The following is an 18,561-nucleotide window of genomic DNA, read 5'->3' as shown; positions in this document are numbered from 1 at the left end:
CTTGTCTGCTCTCTGGCTTCTGCCTCTCAAGAGGAAATAAAGGAGTCACAAGAAATTCCAAGGAAGGAATCAAATGTTAGCATTTTTTTCTTTCTTTTATTTTGAGACAGGGTCTTGCTCTGTGGTGTACAGTGGTGTGATTACGGCTCACTGCAGCCTCAAACCCCTAGGGCTCAAGGAATCCTCCCACCTCAGCTTCACCAAGTAGCTGGGACCACAGGTGTCTGCTACCACACTCAGCTAATTTTGTTTAATTTTTGTAGAGACGAGGTCTCTCTATGTTGCCTAGGCTAAACTCAAACTCCTGGTCTCAAAGGACCATCCTGCCTTGGCCTCCCAAAGCACTGGGATTACAGGCATGTGCCACTATGCCTAGCAGAATGCTAGCATTTCAAAATTTTACTGAAACACTCTACTTTGAAATGCATCAGAAAAGTAAGATGGACTGATGGATGGATCAAATGACAAATGGATAGATCAGTTATGTAATATAGCATATGTATTAGGCTGGGTGCAGTGGCTCACGCCTGTAATTTCAGCACTTCGGGAGGCCAAGGCAGGTGGATCACTTGAGTTCAAGAGTTGGAGACCAGCCTGGCCAACATGGTGAAACCTCTCTCTACTAAGAATACAAAAATTAGCTGACATAGTGATGTGCCCCTGTAATCCCAGCTACTTGGGAGGCTGAGGCAGGAGAATTGCTTGGACCTGGCAGGTGGAGGTTGCAGTGGGCTAAGACTGTGGGCACAGCACCCTAGCTTGGGCAACAGAGCAAGACTCTGTCTCAAAAAATAAAAACTAAAAATAATTTTTTTTTTTAGACGGAGTTTTGCTCTTGTTGCCCAGGCTGGAGTGCAATGGCATGATCTCAGCTCACCGCAACCTCTGCCTGCCGGATTCAAGCCATTCTCCTGCCTCAGCCTCCTGAGTAGCTGGGATAATAGGCACCTGCCACCACACTCTGCTAATTTTTGTATATTTCACCATGTGGGTCAGGCTGGTCTTGAACTCCTGACCTCGTGATCTGCCTGCCTTGGCCTCCCAAAGTACTAAAAATAAATTAAAAAATAAAGCATGTGTATTAAAACGTTCATGGTAGAATGGTAACTATATAGGTATTTGTAACAAAATTCATGTTTTCCGCATTTGAAATTTTTCATAATAAAATGTTGAACACCTTCCCCAAATATTACTGTAACATATTTGCATCCTATGAGCCACTCAGGTAATTCTTTTTTCAAAAGTCTGTCTTATCCAGCATCCCACTACATATGACAGCTTACATTTAACTACCAAATTGTATAGGACAGACAAAATGCCATGAAACAAGGGTGGTCACTATGCACTAGCCTGATAAGTGCCCCTAAAGAATGTCACTGTGAGTCTCATTTTTACAGATTGTGGCAAGTAGAGAAATGGGAGAAAAAAAATTTAAACTAGTATATTTAGCACACAGGATGCCCCATTCTAATAACCAGTGAATCAACATTTTTAAAGGAGATGACTAAGTCTGTTAGAGTAGCTATACCAAAATATCATAGACTAGGTGGCTTTTAAACAACAGAATTTCTCACAATTCTGGAAGTTGAGAAGTCTGACAGCAAGGCACCAGCAGATTCAGTGTCTGGCGAGGGCCCACTTCCTCATAGATTGCTGTTCTCTCTCTGTAACCTCACCAGAGTGGAAGGGGTGAAGAAATTCTTTGGAGTCTCTCTCTTTTTTTTTTCTTTTGACGCGGCATCTCACTCTGTCGCTCAGGCTGAAGTGCAGTAGCGTGATCGCAGCTCACTGCAACCTTTGCCTCCCAGGTTCAAGTGATTCTCCTGCCTCAGCTTCTCAGGTAGGTGGGATTACAGGCATGCACCACCATGCCCAGCTAATTTTTTTGTATTTTAGTAGAGGTGGGGTTTCACCGTGTTGGCCAGGCTGGTCTCAAACTACTGACCTCAGGTGATCCACCCACCTCAGCCTTCCAAAGTGCTGGGATTACAGGTGTGAGCCACTTTGTTCGGCCTGACCAGCCATATTTTATTTTATTTTTTAATATTTAAGGTATACATCATGAGACCAGCCTGGACAACAGAGCAAAACCCCATCTCTACTAAAAATACAAAAATTAGCTGGGCATGGTGGTGTGTGCCTGTAGTCCCAGCTACTCGGGAGGCTGAGGCAGGAGAATCGCTTGAACCAGGGAGGAGGAGGTTGCAGTAAGCTGAGAGCACGCCACTGCACTCCAGTCTGGGTGACAGAGCAAGACTCTGTCTCAGGCCGGGCGCGGTGGCTCAAGCCTGTAATCCCAGCACTTTGGGAGGCCAAGGCGGGTGGATCATGAGGTCAAGAGATCGAGACCATCCTGGTCAACATGGTGAAACCCCGTCTCTACTAATACAAAAAAATTAGCTGGGCATGGTGGCACATGCCTGTAATCGCAGCTACTCAGGAGGCTGAGGCAGGAGAATTGCCTGAACCCAGGAGGCGGAGGTTGCGGTGAGCCGAGATCGCGCCATGGCACTCCAGTCTGGGTAACAAGAGCAAAACTCCATCTCAAAAAAAAAAAAAAAAAGGCCGGGCGCGGTGGCTCAAGCCTGTAATCCCAGCACTTTGGGAGGCCGAGGCGGGTGGATCACGAGGTCAAGAGATCGAGACCATCCTGGTCAACATTGTGAAACCCCGTCTCTACTAATACAAAAAAAATTAGCTGGGCATGGTGGCGCGTGCCTGTAGTCCCAGCTACTCAGGAGGCTGAGGCAGGAGAATTGCCTGAACCCAGGAGGCGGAGGTTGCGGTGAGCCGAGATCGCGCCATTGCACTCCAGCCTGGGTAACAAGAGCGAAACTCCGTCTCAAAAAAAAAAAAAAAAAAAAAAGACTCTGTCTCAAAAAAAAAACAGTGATATGTCTCAAAAAAATTGTTTTTTAATTAAAGATAAGGTAACTAAGGCACAGGGAGGTTAAGTGACTTGCACAAGATAACACAGCTAATAAGTCATGGAGCCAGAATTTGAAATCAGGCAATTTCTTCTTCTTCTTTTTTTTTTTTTTAAAGATGAGGTTTCACCATGTTGGTCAGGCTGGTCTTGAACTCCCGACCTCAGGTGATCCACCCGCCTTGGCCTCCAAAGTGCTTGGATAACAGGCGTGAGCCACTACGCCTGGCCGAAATCAGGCAATTTCTTTCCATACCAGTGCTCTTAACCACTCTCTTACACTGCCTCTTATTAGGCTTTTAAGTAGTTAATTTATAACCCTTCTCCTTCTCATCTAAATTTGGAACCAATCAAAAAGTAGACACAGGAGTCAGATATTAAAAATATTAGCTTTGGCCGGGCGCGGTGGCTCAAGCCTGTAATCCCAGAACTTTGGGAGGCCGAGGCGGGTGGATCATGAGGTCAAGAGATCGAGACCATCCTGGTCAACATGGTGAAACCCCGTCTCTACTAAAAATACAAAAAATTAGCTGGGCATGGTGGCGCGTGCCTGTAATCCCAGCTACTCGGGAGGCTGAGGCAGGAGAATTGCCTGAACCCAGGAGGCGGAGGTTGCGGTGAGCCGAGATAGCGCCATTGCACTCCAGCCTGGGTAACAAGAGCGAAAACTCCGTCTCAAAAAAAAAAAAAAAAAATTAGCTTTATTTCTGGTGAAAGTTAAAGACATTCAGTCAAGTGGACTTGCTAGTAGTTGCTGAGCTAGTCAGATTTACCTACCCAGCCAAAGGCAGCACTAAACAGGTGCAGACCTCACCCACAGGTATAGAGCGTATTTTGCTAAGTCACAGCATGGTGGAGACTGAAAACCAGAATGTATCCTCTCTGCAAGCAGTCACGCCCAAAATGCACAAGGGTGGCTAATCCACAAATGCCCAATTCCTTCTTCCAAATTCTTCAATCGATTAAGTCACTCTCCTTCCCTCAGTGGAGGGGGGAGTAAGAGGAAGAAGTTCACATCTTCCTCTAATGAAAATTCCTCCCTGTGGAAACATGTTGAGTAGGAAATAAATATTTCCCTGCCTAGCACTTACTAGTTCAGCTCTATAAGAATAATAATAAAAAAAAAACAAAAACGGCCAGGCACGGTGACTCATGCCTGTAATCCCAGCACTTTGGGAGGCCAAGGCGGGCAGATCAAGAGGTCAAGAGATCGAGACCATGCTGGCCAACATGGTGAAACCCTGTCTTTACTAAAAACACAAAAATTAGCTGGGCGTGGTGGCACGTGCCTGTAGTCCCAGCTACTTGGGAGGCTGAGACAGGAGAATCAGTTGAATGGGGAGGCAGAGGTTGCAGTGAGCTGAGATGGCACCACTGCACTCCAGCCTGGTGACAGAGCAAGACTGTCTCAAAAAAAAAAAAAAAAAAAGGATAAAAAAAATGCAAGACAAACACACACACACACACACACACACACACACACACACACACACATTTGGAGGCTTCCCAATTTGAAATTGAGATAACGCTAGGAGGGCCTAGATGATAGAAAATCTAGAGTAGGAACTCCCCCCAAAACAGTATCTAACTGAGATAATCTTCTTAAAGCACTAAGCACATTTTCTGGCATGTGGTAAGTGGTCAATTAATCTTCTAAGCTCCTATCATCATCATCATGGCTGTTGTTCTATACTTATCTATAATTCCCTTTCTGTGTGAAAACACAAAACAAATAAGAGCAAATCTATTAGAATGAATTCCTGGCCAAGTCTTCTCCAGAGGACAGAAACAATTTACATTTCATAGCATTATTAAATTTTGCAAAGCAATTAAAACATATATCACTTGATTCTCAGAACAACCCTGTTAAGGCAGATATTACAATGGAAATTGCATCTTGTGCAGGAGTTAGATTCTAAAGAAACATGTAAGGTGGAAATCAAATATAATAAAAATTAGCAACAAAACCTTTTAAATTTACCTTTACAGTATACAAGCATATCATATCTCCATTAATCTAAATAGTTAGCTTTTCCTTTGATTGAGCTATAGATGTAAAGGCTAATTTGCAGCTTGTGCAACATAGCAAGATCCTGTCTCTACAAAAACTAGCCCAGTGTGGCAGTGCACATGTGTTGTTCCAGTTACTTGGGAGGATTATTTGAGTCTGGGAGGTTGAGGCTACAGTGAGCCATGATCATGCCACTGCACTCTAGCTTGGGTGACAGAGTAAGACACTGAGGAAAAGAGAAGAGAGGAGCGGAGAGGAGAGGAGGGGAGGGGAGGGGAGGGGAGGGGAGGGGAGGGGAGGAGAAGGGAGGGGAAGGGGGGAGGGGAGGAGAGGAGAAGAGGAGAGAGAAAGAGAGAGAGACAAAGAGGGAGGGAGGGAAGAAGGAAGGAAGGAAGGAAGGAAGGAGAACAAGAGAATAAGAGCGAGACAGAGAGAGAGACCAGACATGGTGGCTCACGCCTATAATCCCAGCACTTTGGGAGGTGGAGGAGGGCATATCACTTGAGGTCAGGAGTTCAAGACCAACCTGGCTAACATGGTGAAACCCCATCTCTACTAAAAATACAAAAAATTAGCTGGGTGTGGTGGCATGTACCTGTAATCTCAGCTACTCCAGAGGCTGAGGCAGAAGAATCACTTGAACCTGGGAGGCGGAGGTTGCAGTGAGCCAAGACCGCGCTGTTGCACTCCAGCTTGGGCAACAAGAGCGAAATGCCGTCTCAAGAAAAAAGAAAAAAGAAATAGCTGACTTGCATTTAGAGGCTATATTGTACGAAAAATAAGGGTAGCATTTTAAAAAACCAACACGTTTGGCAGCAAGATGCCTACACTATAAAAAGTATAAAAGAGCCAGGCGCAGCGGCTCACACCTGTAATCCCAGCACTTTGGGAGGCTGAGGCGGGTGGATCACCTGAGGTCAAGAGTTCAATACCAGCCTAGCCAACATGATGAAATCCCGTCTCTACTAAAAAATTTTAAAAATTGACTGGGTATGGCAGCGGGCACCTGTAATTCCAGCTGCTTGGGAGGCTGAGGCAGAAAAATCGTTTGAACCCAGGAGATGGAGGTTGCAGTGAGCCAAGGTCATGCACTACAACCTGGGCAACAAAAGTGAAACTGTGTCTCAAAAAAAAAAAGTCTAAGAGAGGTGACCCTAACTATGGAAACAGCAGTCTGTGCCACCACCACCTTTGCTTCACTTCCCTGCCTCTCATGCCCATTAAGTGGAATTCAGGGCAGCTTCACATTGAAATGCGTTTTCATTCTTTCTCTCTCTCTCTTTTTATTTTTATTTCTTTAGTTTTCTGGTGAAAACTGGAAAACCTGCTAGACTAATTCTAAGAGAGCTGTAACACTACTTTTTAAATGATGTTTGGTTTAATGGGAGTAAGCTAAACAGATGTGTAATATGTCTCCACTAGATAATAAAGATCTGCAGTTTGGAGTTTCATGTGACTTAACCAAAGTCACCAGCCAGCAAACCCAAAGCAGCTGATTTCTATCCCATCCTCCTTTAACTATACAACATCACATCCTCCCATTAACCAAATAGTATAATTAAGGTGGTCTTTACTAGCAAAATTAAGTATTGACTTAATCAGATCCAACCTAGGCAGACAGTGACTTCTCCTAGTGAAATATTAGTATAGATCTGGAGAAATGTTAAAATTAGTCCACCTAGACCGGAGCTCAGCAAAGAGACGTAAGGCACATGTCCTTGTTCTTGTGAAAACGCTATCATATCTTAATGACTATTGTCAAGACCTCTCATCCACAAGACTGAAAAATATCCTGAAAGTGAAAAAGTGATTTACCAGGCAGCACCACAGAGTAAATTGTTTCACATTTGTTAAGTTGTGAGAACACAAAAATGATACCTAGCTCAAACAGATGGAAGGGACAGTGATCTCAACTTCATTTTTAAATATGAAATGTGGCAACTATTTGGTATATGATATCAGAGTAAAAATTAAGGCAGCTTCATGAAAATATAACCACTATGTAACAGCAAAACTGTATAGTACTAATAGCCCCCATATTTGAGCACTCCAAATACATGATTGTAAATCTTCATATTCTGATCCCCATTTTGTAGGTAAGAAAACAGATTCAGAGAGGCTGAGTAACTTTAATCATGATCACATAGTTAAGAAATGGACAGCCGGGTGTGGTGGCTCCCGCCTGTAATCCCAGCACTTTGGGAGGCCAAGGTGGGTGAATCATCAGGTCAGGAGTTTGAGACCAGTCTGCTCAACATGGTGAAACCCTGTCTCTACTAAAAATACAAAAAAACAAAACTAGCTGGGCGTGATGGCATGTGCCTGTAATCCCAGCTACTTAGGAGTCTGAGGCAGGAGAATCACTTGAACAGGGAGGCGGAGGTTGCAGTGAGCCGAGATTCATCTCAAAAAAGAAAAAGAAATGGCAGAGCCAGGATTTGACCCTAAGATTATCAAGTCCAAAGCCTATGCTCCTTCCAGAATATCATTCTGTGTCTCAAATAAGAAACCTTCACAAGTAGGGGAATTAGTTTGAAATATACAGTATAGTTATCTCTCACATCGTAAGTGTTCAGCTCTCACAACTAATAATATGCCCCTCAAACTTCATCTCATTTAATGTAATAATATTTTATTTTAAAGTAACAGAAAAAAAATGTAACCCATTAAGTGTGTATTTTGAATATACTATACTAGAATACTGGTTCTCAAAGTTGAGATTCTGAACTCACAATACTGCTCACAATCTCCCATGAGGCTTCAAATTATGCATTGGGCCTCATAGGAGGTAGTAGCAGAGAATAGTTTAGTCCCTTACCCTGAACAATAGTATATAGTATCAGTATTAGAGTAAATAAGTCCTCAAATTGCCGGAAGTTTCAATGACAGATATCTTAAATCAAGATAAAAGTAAAATCAAGGTCTAAAAAAATCTCTAAATTTTTAAAACAGTTACTCAAAAAGCTAAAATTTTAAAATGATAGTTATTATACTATAATTCCTTTCCTTTCTCAGCTAAATTTTTAATAGTAATTTTTACTGTATGTGGGCTTCTAAATTCAATGTCAGGACTAGGACTAGAAATTAGTCTTGTCTTTTAATCCTATCTATTAACTCTTGCACTCGATTCCCTCTAGCAGCAAGAGCAACTTTATCATAAAGTCATAATTCCTGATGTATGTGGAAAGATGATGCCGTTGAAGCACCATCAATAAAGCAGATGGTTCACATTGCTTGTGATTAATTTGTGCTGATCTTGATACTACCTTGCTCTTGTAACCAACATTTACATTTGCAAGCTGGTAGAATTTGAGAGATGGTTTACCAGTATAATCTGTAACAATGGCAAAGAAGGAAGCTAACAGAGCTATATAAAGACTAAATCAAATGGGAACCACACAAATTGGGATATAAATTTGCCAAAAAAAATGCATTAAATGTATAACACAAAAGAGCACATTATCTTGATTCCAATTGAAAGGCAATGGCCAAATAATCCGGGATTTTACTTCTTTCTGCTTCTCTAATTAAACAGTGGAATCTACAGGAATATTTTTCAGAGAAGACATCTAAGTTCCTAGTTTTATATGACGAGTGGTTTAGATGACTGAAGTAGGTAAGACATAACTTTTTGCCAAGGAATACAGCAATGAAAGAGAAATTAAATGATTTGTTTAACTTTTTAAGAAATACTTTTTAGATTAGCTTATAAAAACAAAATGGTAAAAAGAAAAAAAATGCTTTTTATCTGGCAAAAACAAAAACAAAAACAAAATAAAACAAAAAAAACCAAGAACAAAAAACTCTTACAATTCCACAAGACTTTTACCACCTAGTGTAGTCTGAACCCAAGGCTCTCCAAGTGGGTCTCAAAGCAAGGCCTGTGGACCACCGTGGACTGTATGTAATGAATACAGAATCCAGAGGCTTTCTCAAAGCTTTAGCTTTTGCTCAGTTTCCCCCTACAAATAGTAGTTTTAATGTAGGAGATAAAGGACAGTGAATTCTTTGTGTTTCTAGATAAAGAAACCCAACCCATGGAAATACGACATCTTTCATATGAAAATCTGAGCAAATGACTCTTAAATCCACTATCCTTTACTAAGGAAATAAAGGGGTTCTAGAAAAGAAAGACATTTGAACAAATAACGATGCTGGTTAAGTGGAATGGATTGTTCTGTGAGGTAGTGGTTCTTCTTCCCTTCCACTGGAAAAATTGAAGCAGAGGCTGGCTGAAAACCGAAGTGTTCTGAAGAGGTTTCTGCATTAGGGTGAGAGGTGGAACTAGCTACTGGTATTTCAGGCTGGGAGAAATTTTCTAGTAATATCACATTGGCCGAGAAATATGCCAGAAGAATACATAGTTGACGGTCTTCTGCTTTTTAGACCTCTAATAAGGACTTAAATACATTCACTTAAAAAATTAAGTGTTTATATAAAGCATTTATTATAAAGAAGGAAACTGAAGAAAAGGAATGGGAAGGAAACAGTCCCCCAAACTCTTCAGAAAGATTTGATCCGTTAACAGCCTTCGAGATCCCCCGTCCCCGTCCCCTTGGTGCGAGGTTGTTATTAATCAAATAATTTAGATCGTCCCCTTTGTGCTCAGCAATGCTAGTCGGTCAGGAACTCACCAGGAACTCACAGGACATCACTAATGACAATGGCTCATTAATTGGCACGGTGAGCTTCAAGAAGGAGCAACTGACCTGGGCTGGTTGGTTCAGGAAGGCTTCGCGGAGGAGGCGCTGCCTCCCAGGGGAACCTCGAGAGCAAAGAGAACATTTGGAGTTTAGGGTTGGTCTGTGGCTGACAAGGGAGCTCCCTGCGAACCTAGCACACGCCCCTTGCAGAGAGGATAACAGGGGCTTTTATGGAGAAAATTGAGTCTTGCTTACCATCGGAGAGGAGAGTGGGAGGGATGGAGGGAGGGAGGAAAAGAACCAAAGCTCTCCCGTTCAGTAAGACGTGCACCGCAGCTTCGGTCGCCGGACCCCGGGAAGGAGCGTGGCAAACGCGGAGTCTGCAGAGGCGGGAGCGGCGGGGCCCGGGATGGCGGAGAGCGTGCTTCTCGCTGCCGGTCCGCGGCCGGGGGTGGGGGACACTCCCTCCCGTCCATCCCCCAGCCGCTGGGTCGCCGGTGTCCTCGCGCCTAGCGCTGTGGCCTAATTAGAGCGTGGTAAACTTGCCCCTATTTCCCCAAAGATCCTACACTGGACCCTCTAGGCCGCCCAGGTTCACTCTGAGGGGATTTATTTTCCGTTGGGAGCCACCCATGAGCCGGCAACTGAGTCGCCGCGGGACAGGGACCGGCGCAGAGGCCCCACCGCGCGCCCAGCTGCAAGCCCAGGTCCGCGGCGGGTGTCTTTCCCTGCTGGGTTTCCTTTGTAATTAATTCGAGTTCTCTTCTCCCTTCCCTCCCTCCAGGCAGAGGCAGCTGGAGTCCCGGAGGCCGAGCCCTCGAGGTTGGCACGGGGGTGATCTTAGCCTGGGCAGGGAGTCGGGCGCGCCCGTGGGGACCGACCCCCGACACGACAGCACTGTGGCTGGGCGGCTGGGCGAGGGGAGCTTCCGGCCTGTAGTTCCCGCCTTCTTTCTTCCCTCCCAAATCACGAGGCAAGAAGGAAATGGGGGCGTCGGTCCCCGCAGAACTGCCCAGCACCGGGCTAGAGGCGCCCAGGCCTTGGGAAGCCCCAGGGTCCAGGTCCACAGACTTCCCGGAGCTGAGTTCCGACAGCTTGGCGCGTCTGTGTCTGTCTTTTCCTTCTCCTTTCAACCCTCCTCAACCTTCCTTGCCCTAGAGTCTGCTGTGTTTGCTTCCTCAAGTGGCGGCTTCTTGCTGGGTAAAGCACACTTTTTCCTCCTCGGAGTACTTCCATAGCTTGCACTTGGGCTGCTGAGTGGCCCTGGGTAAGTCCCAGAACTTTCTGAGTGGCCCTGTGTGAAAAGAGGTCCAGAGTGACCCTGGAGGCCACTTGTAATGTCGATATCCTAGGACTGTTTTTCTGAAGACGGTTTCGGAATTCAGCACGAGAGGACTCAGGCAAGAGTGAAGGTGTCCCTCGTCTTCCCCACCTTGCCTCTGATGGGATGGAGCTGTGTGCAAAAGCACAGATCATCTAGAGAAGAGCCTTAGGTACCAGTTTTATGTTAAAATGGGGGAGGAGACCAATTTAATTCTGCATTTAAAAAAATTCTAACATATGACAGCACTTCAGGAAATAAAAATGAGATGGTTATGCTTTCTTACAGACACCCTGGCTGGTTTTACATTTCTTTTCAAATTTTATTCTGTGTACCCCAGGGAGCAAAGAATGGCTTGTACATTCCTCAGAGGGCAAGGGGAGGGGGAGTGGCGAAGAGAGAAGTTGGCTCTGGGCGTAACTCTGCCAACTGCTGGAGGGCAGCAAGAGGAGGATGGTCTTTTAAGTGGGTTTGGGATCTGGTTACCTTTAATTCGCCTCCCAGGCTGCATCTTGCACTAATGGGTGTCTGTCAGCGGTGGACTCAGGTTTCCCCACTTGCCTGGGATGGTGGAAGCATAGGGGCAAACAGCAGAGTCCGAGCTCTGCCTGAGAGGGGAGAAAAGTATACCCTCCCCCTGGAGCTGAGGGTGCGGGCTGGAGGATGGGTGGGCACCGGGGCTTCTCCTGGGCATGGTAGAAGGGCTACAGACCAGGAGGAGGCTCCACATTTAAAAGCCCCTTTTGGGGTGGGGGTTTCCTGGGGTAGGTTCTGTAACCCCTCTTAGAAAAGCCCACTTTTCATACCTAAAATCAAGTTGTTCAAAACCAAGCCAAGGTATTTGGTAGTGTACCAGTGCTTAGTACCAAGTTGTTTCTCCCTGCAGAGGCCATTAAGAAATAAACTCTACATGCCCCCAGCACTTTACAGTTAATAAGACATTTTTCACTGACACCCAGTCACCTAATTCTGCAAGCCCCAGCGAGAGGCAGACTCATTCTCACTGTAGAGTCAAGGAAATGGAGAGATTCATAGAAACCAAGCAGCTTGTTCAAAGTCACAGAAAATGCCTAATCCCTTGGAAGGCCTTCTGCAAGGCCTTTCTCATCCCGCTTCTTCCTGTTGCCTCCTCCCTTGAAACAGCCCCCCACAAAGCTCAGCCTGGCGCTTTCAGAATGCCCTTTCAACCTCCTCCTTGCACTACGTTATTCTGCAGCTGCACCACCGGGGACACAGGTGGAGTCAGGGGACACAAGCCTCTGCAACCCGCTCTTTTTCAGATCACATACCCCTCAGGACAGTTTCTCAAGGGACTCACCCTAAAAACACCCACCTCTCACACACATATAGCAGCCTTTCATAGTCTCCTCACTACCAAGACTCACCCTGTAAACCATGTGAAATAAATAACCTCAAATATAACTCTTAATTGCTTCCAAGTCAATGTTTCCTCATCACTAAACTTTATTGCCTCCCAATCTTTAGGACAAACTCCCCTCGGGACTCTGTTCCTCCCAGGACACAGGTCGAGGAAAGGAGGAAAGCAGCTTCTGGAGATTCGATCTAGGCGACCCGGGCCTGAGGATGAGCAAGGATGTCAGGGGGCTCAGAACCTCGGAGGGAAGAAGAGGCCTCCAGGGCTGGGGCTGGACCCTTCCAGACAAACCGCGAAGTTTTCTGTCTGCTCGTCGCCCCCTACAGGCCACATTTGCCATCTCATAGAGAGCCCTCCATAGCCCGCACAAGTATTTTGCTCTACTTTTGGTTCGCCTTTCCCTGGACATCCAGACCCACGCTCATTCCCGGAGGGACTAGATGCGGGAGGTCCCACTCAGAAGTTGGTTCTGAGAATGCTCTAGGGGCCACGGGCCTGAGGGCTGGATTGATTTTCTAGGAATGAGTGCTAGAGAAAGTACAAAAGTCTAAATGCGTGTGTAGCAGAAAGCTAAAATCTTCCCCATAAAAATCAACCCGCTTCCTCCTTTTATTGCAAATAAATCTATCCCCCTTCCTTTAGTTTTTTCCTTTAGTTTTTTTTTTTCTTAAGTGGAATAAAAAGTGGATATCAGTCGTGTTGCCTTTAAATCTCAACGAGAGAGCTGTTTCCAGTGCTGTTTGTCGCAGGTGCCTGCGTTCCATAACATCAGACGTGGGTTTCAGGCTTCCTCCCGCCCCACCACTAAGTGCTAGCGATCATTATGATATTTGCATTTCCCCTTCTGCGCTAAATCTTCGTGGTTTAAAAAGCTCAAACAAAAAACAGCTTTTGAGGGTGCGACGGCCGGGCCCATCTGCCTGACATCTGCCAGGACTTTAAACCACCGCTAGCAGGTTGAGGGTCGGGGTCTGGGTCTGAGAGTTTCCGGCCCTCCACGACTTAAAGGAAGGGGACCATCTCCAGGCCATCGTTCAAGGGTAAGAAGTGGCTGGAAGGAAAGTTGGCGGCAGCTCTCTCCTTCTGTTCACCTCGCCGCCTAATGAATGTAGCGCTGGAAAAAGCCCTGCGAGTCTCCGGCGGCGGCTTGTGGCTGAGTGTCACGCTGCAGGCGCAGGCTCGGCCGGTATTGCTGCTATGCGCGGAAATATGAGCGAGTAATTTTATAAGTAACAAAGGATCAGGGATGGAATGAGGCCCCTGTTATCCAATGTCATTTAGAAGCCTTGGATCAGCAGCTTCTTGAGGCTAAAAGTGAATTCAAGAAGCCCTGCCTTTCCCTTTTCCCAGGGGGTGTCAGCTAAATTTAGAAATAACCTCTCTATGTGTTTGCACAAATCATGTACCATTTGCTGTTTGTGTAAAAACCGATTAGCCAGACACAACTGTGAAACAACTTGTTACTTTTATAGCTGCAACATACAAACAAAATTAGATCCGTTTAGTTTTCCTTGTAAAAGGAGATTAGAAGGGGCCCGCCCGGAGACCGTGTGGTCCATAATCTCTTCTCGATGAAGGTTACCGTTGCTCCTCTCGGCGATGGTTATCAGGTTCTTGTTTATCAAGTTAAACTATCTCACTCCTGGCAGCTTGTTTTATTTTAGGACCCTGATCCCGAAGGAATGTTTACTCAGGACACAATAATGTTTACTGTTTACCAGGAAAACAGATTTCGGTATTTGCAAGGAAGCGTCTTTCAAAGCGATCTCCAGCCCACGTCGACAGCGGAGAAATGAGGCTGGAATCCGCGGTAGGGAGGCATCTCCACCACCAGGGAGGCAAAGTGGACGACAACACCGGGGACTGGCCGGCTTTGACTAAAAGGACTCACGCAGGGCCCAGCGACAGCACTGCTACTCGCTCCAGTTTTTAAAAGCGATTTCGCACAAGTAATTGTAACAGCTAAATTAATTACAAAATAATTAAAATTGATGCCTTTTGAGGATATGCTGATGGTGGTGAGAACCAGCCTCCCACATCAAGATGTTTCATTTCTACCTTCATCCTTTCTTTAAAGGGTTTTTAACAGCTGAAATGCACATTAAAAATAATCTACGAGGACCTTCCCCATTCCTGTCCTATGATCTCGCATTTCACACTAACCTAGCCTTAGGTAAAGAAAAAAGGGGGAAGACGTGATATGCAGCTGTTTTTAAGGGGGTATTAAGGCCATCATTCCTTTGCCTTCAGAAAGCTTCGGGTTGGAGGGAGAGGAAGCATCTATAGGAATCCTTCAGAAATCCGATTATGTTCTGAATTGATTATTGCTCTATAAATAACTTATTTGAAAATATTATGAAAACAAAACCATGTATTATCTATCAGATGAATATAGATAATAAAAGCCCACTGCAAAATGTAAAATGCCTTAACATAAATTTTTTAAACCAGCTGGGTTTATTTATCACTTCCACTTAAGGAATAAGAGAAATAATTTCAAAAAACTAAGATTTAAATGCTAAAAAGAGGGATGTTTGGAATTTACCTACTTTTAAAAGGATGACTGAAACGACCAGGAACTCCCTCATTTGGGAAGTTTTCATTGCGGAATGAAAACTGGTCATTTAAAAACAATTTTTAAAAGACTCTGTTGTTGTTTAGTTTTCTTTCTTTTTTTATGACAGCTTACTTTACAGAAACGTCTGGTCATTTAGATTTAATGGGTTGATATGAATGATATTATCGCCCATATCCTGATTTTATGTGAAAACTAAAAAAAAAAATTAACACAGTTGAAGTTAGGCATACTGTTTCCTTTCTCCAATTAAAATTTTCTTACACTCAAATTATGAATTAATAAAGTTTGAAAAGGTCATTACTTGAAATTCCTTGATTTTCTGGGGAGGAGAAAAGGCAAATAACATTTTACAATCTTGCCATTTACTTCAGACAACTAAATGAAACACTAGGCTGGGCATTTAAAAAATTTATTTACAAAGTTGTGTACAACACGATGGAATAACATTTAGAATACCATATATATTCATTCATATATAAACAGACTTTTATAATAGAATGACACTTTTTGCCTTTTCGAAAATTTTTTATATTTAAAATCTCCCAACGTCTCTATACATTCTTTTCTCAGATAAAACTTCGGAGAGTGAACCTTCAAAAAAAATGAAAGTTCAGAGCTCTAAATCTACGGAATTTATTTTTTTCTTAAAAAAATAAAAACCCCAAAAGGAAAGTCAATAATTTTTATACAAATATATACAAAGAATTTCCCTCCCATCCCCATGGTACTAAGAGCAGGCGCCGTCGGGGTGCATTTTTGGAAAATTCGGTTTTCGGTTTTACCTGTATGGAAAGCTATTTCCGGCGGGCGCGCGGTGTTTGCTCGACCAGCTTAGGTGTGCGCGAGGGGGTGGAGGCCGCGGAAGGTAGGCGTTGGGGGCTCAGGGGCAAGGAAATGGGGGAGAGGCAGAGTCCGGGATTGGGCGGCGGGACCGGGATCGGGACAGGGCGCGCAGCCTGGAGGAGCAGCTGCCGCTCGAGGCCGCACCCGGCCCTGGGTCCCGGCCACTGGCGCGTCCCTATTGCGCGGGCCATTTGGCTTGAGCGGCGGCGGCGGCAGCGGCGGCGGCCGAGGCTGCGGGCTGCAGAAACTGTCCGGAGAGCGGCACGCTCAGAATGGGCGCGATAGTGGCGGTCGTCCGGCTGAGGGACAGCGGCTGGTGCGTGGCCATGAGCGCTGCCGACTGCACGGTCCCGGGTGGCCGCAGGAACGACTGCGCGGTGCTGCCGCCCCCGGAGCCCCCAGTGCCGCCGGCGCCCCCAGCGCCCGCCGCCGAGCCCCCGGGAGCCGCGGGGCCCCCACCTATGATGTTCTCGATGCTGAACGACGGCCGCGCGCTTGGCTCGGACTTGATGAGCGACGCGGTGGTGCCCCCGGCGCCCGCGGTGCCCGCAGCGGCCGCGGCAGCGCCCAGGCTATTGAGCTGCAGCTGCAGGCCCGGACCGAGCTGTGAGCCAAAGGCGGCCGCTTTGCGGCCCAGCTCGCCCGAGGGCAGCAGCGGCACGGCGGGAGGCAGCACCGGCGCCACCGGCGGCAGCGCGTACGGGTACTGGAGCGCCGCCGCAGCCGCCGCGGCCGCTGCCGCGGCCGGGTGCGAATAGGCACCAGCCGCCGCCGCCGGGTGCAGGCCATAGGGGCGGCCGTAGGGTCCCGCGGCGCCGGCCGCCGCCGCCAGGCTATAGGCGCCGAAGCTCTGCATCATGAGGGCCGTCTGCTCGCGCAGGTGCTCCTGCTGGTGGCGCTTGAAGCGTTTCCGGCGCCGCAGGAAGCTGCCGTTGTCGAACATGTCCTCGGACTGCGGGTCCAGGGTCCAGTAGTTGCCCTTGCCGGGGTTGCCCGGCTCGCGGGGGATCTTGACGAAGCAGTCGTTGAGTGAGAGGTTGTGGCGGATGCTGTTCTGCCAGGCGGGGAACTTCTCCCGGTAGTAGGGGAAGCGGTTGCTGATGAACTCGCAGATGCCGCTCAGGGTCAGCTTCTTCTGCGGGCTCTGCAGGATGGCCATGGTGATGAGCGCGATGTACGAGTAGGGCGGCTTCACCAGACTGTTCTTGGGCTTGCTCGGGGCCAGGCCGCCCGCCGAACCACTGCCCGCGCCGGGCCCGCCGCCGCCCGCGCCGCCCTCCTCGCCGCCACCGCCGCCCTTGCAGCCGTCCTCCTCCGGGGCGCCCACCTCGCTCCCCTGTCGGGCCCCGGCCCCGGCCGCCTCCTTGGGCAATGCCAGGGGCTGCTGGTGGGGCGGCTGAGGTTGCCCGTGATGGGGTGCAGCCGGGGGCACCTCGTCCGCCTCGTCCAGGCGCAGCTCCGGCGGCCCCGCGGGGCTATCGCAACCCGCGTCGCTGTCCTTCTCCTCCAGCCCGTCGTCGCCCTCGCCCACCACATCGATGTCCACGTCCTCGGCCGTCAGCACCGTCTGGCCGGACATGTCGCTGGCGCTGCCGCCGCCGGAGAGGGTCATCCCTCCTCGGGGTTGGTAGCGGCGGCGGGGAGGGGGCAGCGGGCGAAGGGGGTGGTCGGGGGCTGCCGCGGAGCTCAGGGGAAGAGGGTCGAGGCGCCCCCGAAAGATGGGGGCAGGGAGAGGGGAGGGGGCCGCAGGTGGCTCGGGGCCCGCTCCACTTGGCTCACACTCGGCGGCCCGGCATCGCGCGGCGCGGGAGCGGGCGCTGCCGTTCGCCCCCCGCGGCCGCGCTCTGAAAACTCCTGCCCTCCCTGGCGCTCGGTTCTAGGCGCTTGAAACAGCTCCCGGCCCCGGCGGTTTGTCCACGCCGCGCCCCCTCACTTAGCCCGCCTTCCTCGGCCTCTGGCCCTGGTGTGGGGCTCAGGAGCGGTCCAGGTGGGCGCGAGACGCCGGGCGCCGAGCGGCTCGGAAGGGCCCGGGCAGGGGCAGTCGCGGGGGGGCAGGGGGCTGGGTGTCAGGGACGCCGAAGCCCCGATAGTCGAAAGTCCCGTTTTAAGGACTGGCCTGATAGATTACTTTCTACTTAAAGATCCAGCGGGAGGCGGGGCCACGTGACCGTGCGTGACGTCAGGGCCGCGGTGGAGCCGGCCAAACTCAAGTTGGTTCAGGGAATTGTCAACAAAGGGACGAGAGACGCGCAACTCCGCTTCGCACTGTGCGCCAGCATCCCCGGGGCCCCGAGGGCGCTCCAGCCCGCCCGGAGACCCCCGTCCAGGCTGGACCAGGGCCCTGGGGCCCAGGGAGCGGGTGGGTGTGAGTGTGGGTGGGTAGGTGGGTGTGATCGAGTGAGGGCGTGGGTCTGGAAGCTTCCGCCAGACTGTGCGACTGTCGCTGCCTTGCCTTCCCCGCCCCCTCTCCCATCCCCCCTTCTCTCCCCTCTGTTGCCACACTCCTTAGACAGGGACTGGGCGACCTAGAACGAGGTTCCCATCCCATCTTTTAAAAAGCAAAACTTAGTCTCTGTTTTGCTTTTTGTTTCATTGCTTTTAGCTTTAAAGAGTAAGAGCTGCGCGCCCGGCTCGCTCTTGCTAATTAGACTTCAGATCCCCCTCCGGCCTCAGTGCTCATTCCAGAGAAGACACCTGCTGAGATGTCTTTTTCCCCCTCCCCCAACCAAACCACTCTAGTCCTGCCTGCGCTTTCCCGGCTTGATGCAGGCATGTTTTTTCTCTATGTAATTTTTCGTGCGACAACAAACAGCATCAGCTGGGGTTCCCGAAGGTCAGAAAATGGCTATTGATTAATCTATTAG

The 18,561-nt window shown here is 48.2% G+C and overlaps 1 protein-coding gene and 1 non-coding gene across 2 annotated transcripts; both read right to left on the bottom strand.

The window, feature by feature from the left end:
- Window positions 1-6,233: 6,233 nt before the first annotated feature.
- Window positions 6,234-6,295, bottom strand: LOC135273499 (U7 small nuclear RNA). The gene has a single exon (XR_010341289.1). It is a non-coding gene; the product is annotated as a U7 small nuclear RNA (small nuclear RNA).
- Window positions 6,296-15,247: 8,952 nt separating this feature from the next.
- Window positions 15,248-17,807, bottom strand: FOXD3 (forkhead box D3). Its single transcript, XM_012442460.2, has one exon. The coding sequence runs from the start codon at window positions 17,307-17,309 to the stop codon at window positions 15,873-15,875; it is 1,437 nt and encodes a 478-aa protein (XP_012297883.1). The 5' UTR covers window positions 17,310-17,807; the 3' UTR covers window positions 15,248-15,872.
- Window positions 17,808-18,561: the final 754 nt, after the last annotated feature.

This window comes from Aotus nancymaae, unplaced genomic scaffold (assembly GCF_030222135.1).
Source record: "Aotus nancymaae isolate 86718 unplaced genomic scaffold, 86718_ANA_hifiasm-v0.15.2.pri h1tg000007l, whole genome shotgun sequence".
NCBI lineage: Eukaryota > Metazoa > Chordata > Mammalia > Primates > Aotidae > Aotus > Aotus nancymaae.
This window is presented reverse-complemented; position numbering and strand designations above follow the sequence as displayed.

Excerpts from the sequence above, each read along its gene's own strand:
- FOXD3 (XM_012442460.2), bottom strand. The coding sequence starts at position 17,309 with ATGACCCTCTCCGGCGGCGGCAGCGCCAGCGACATGTCCGGCCAGACG.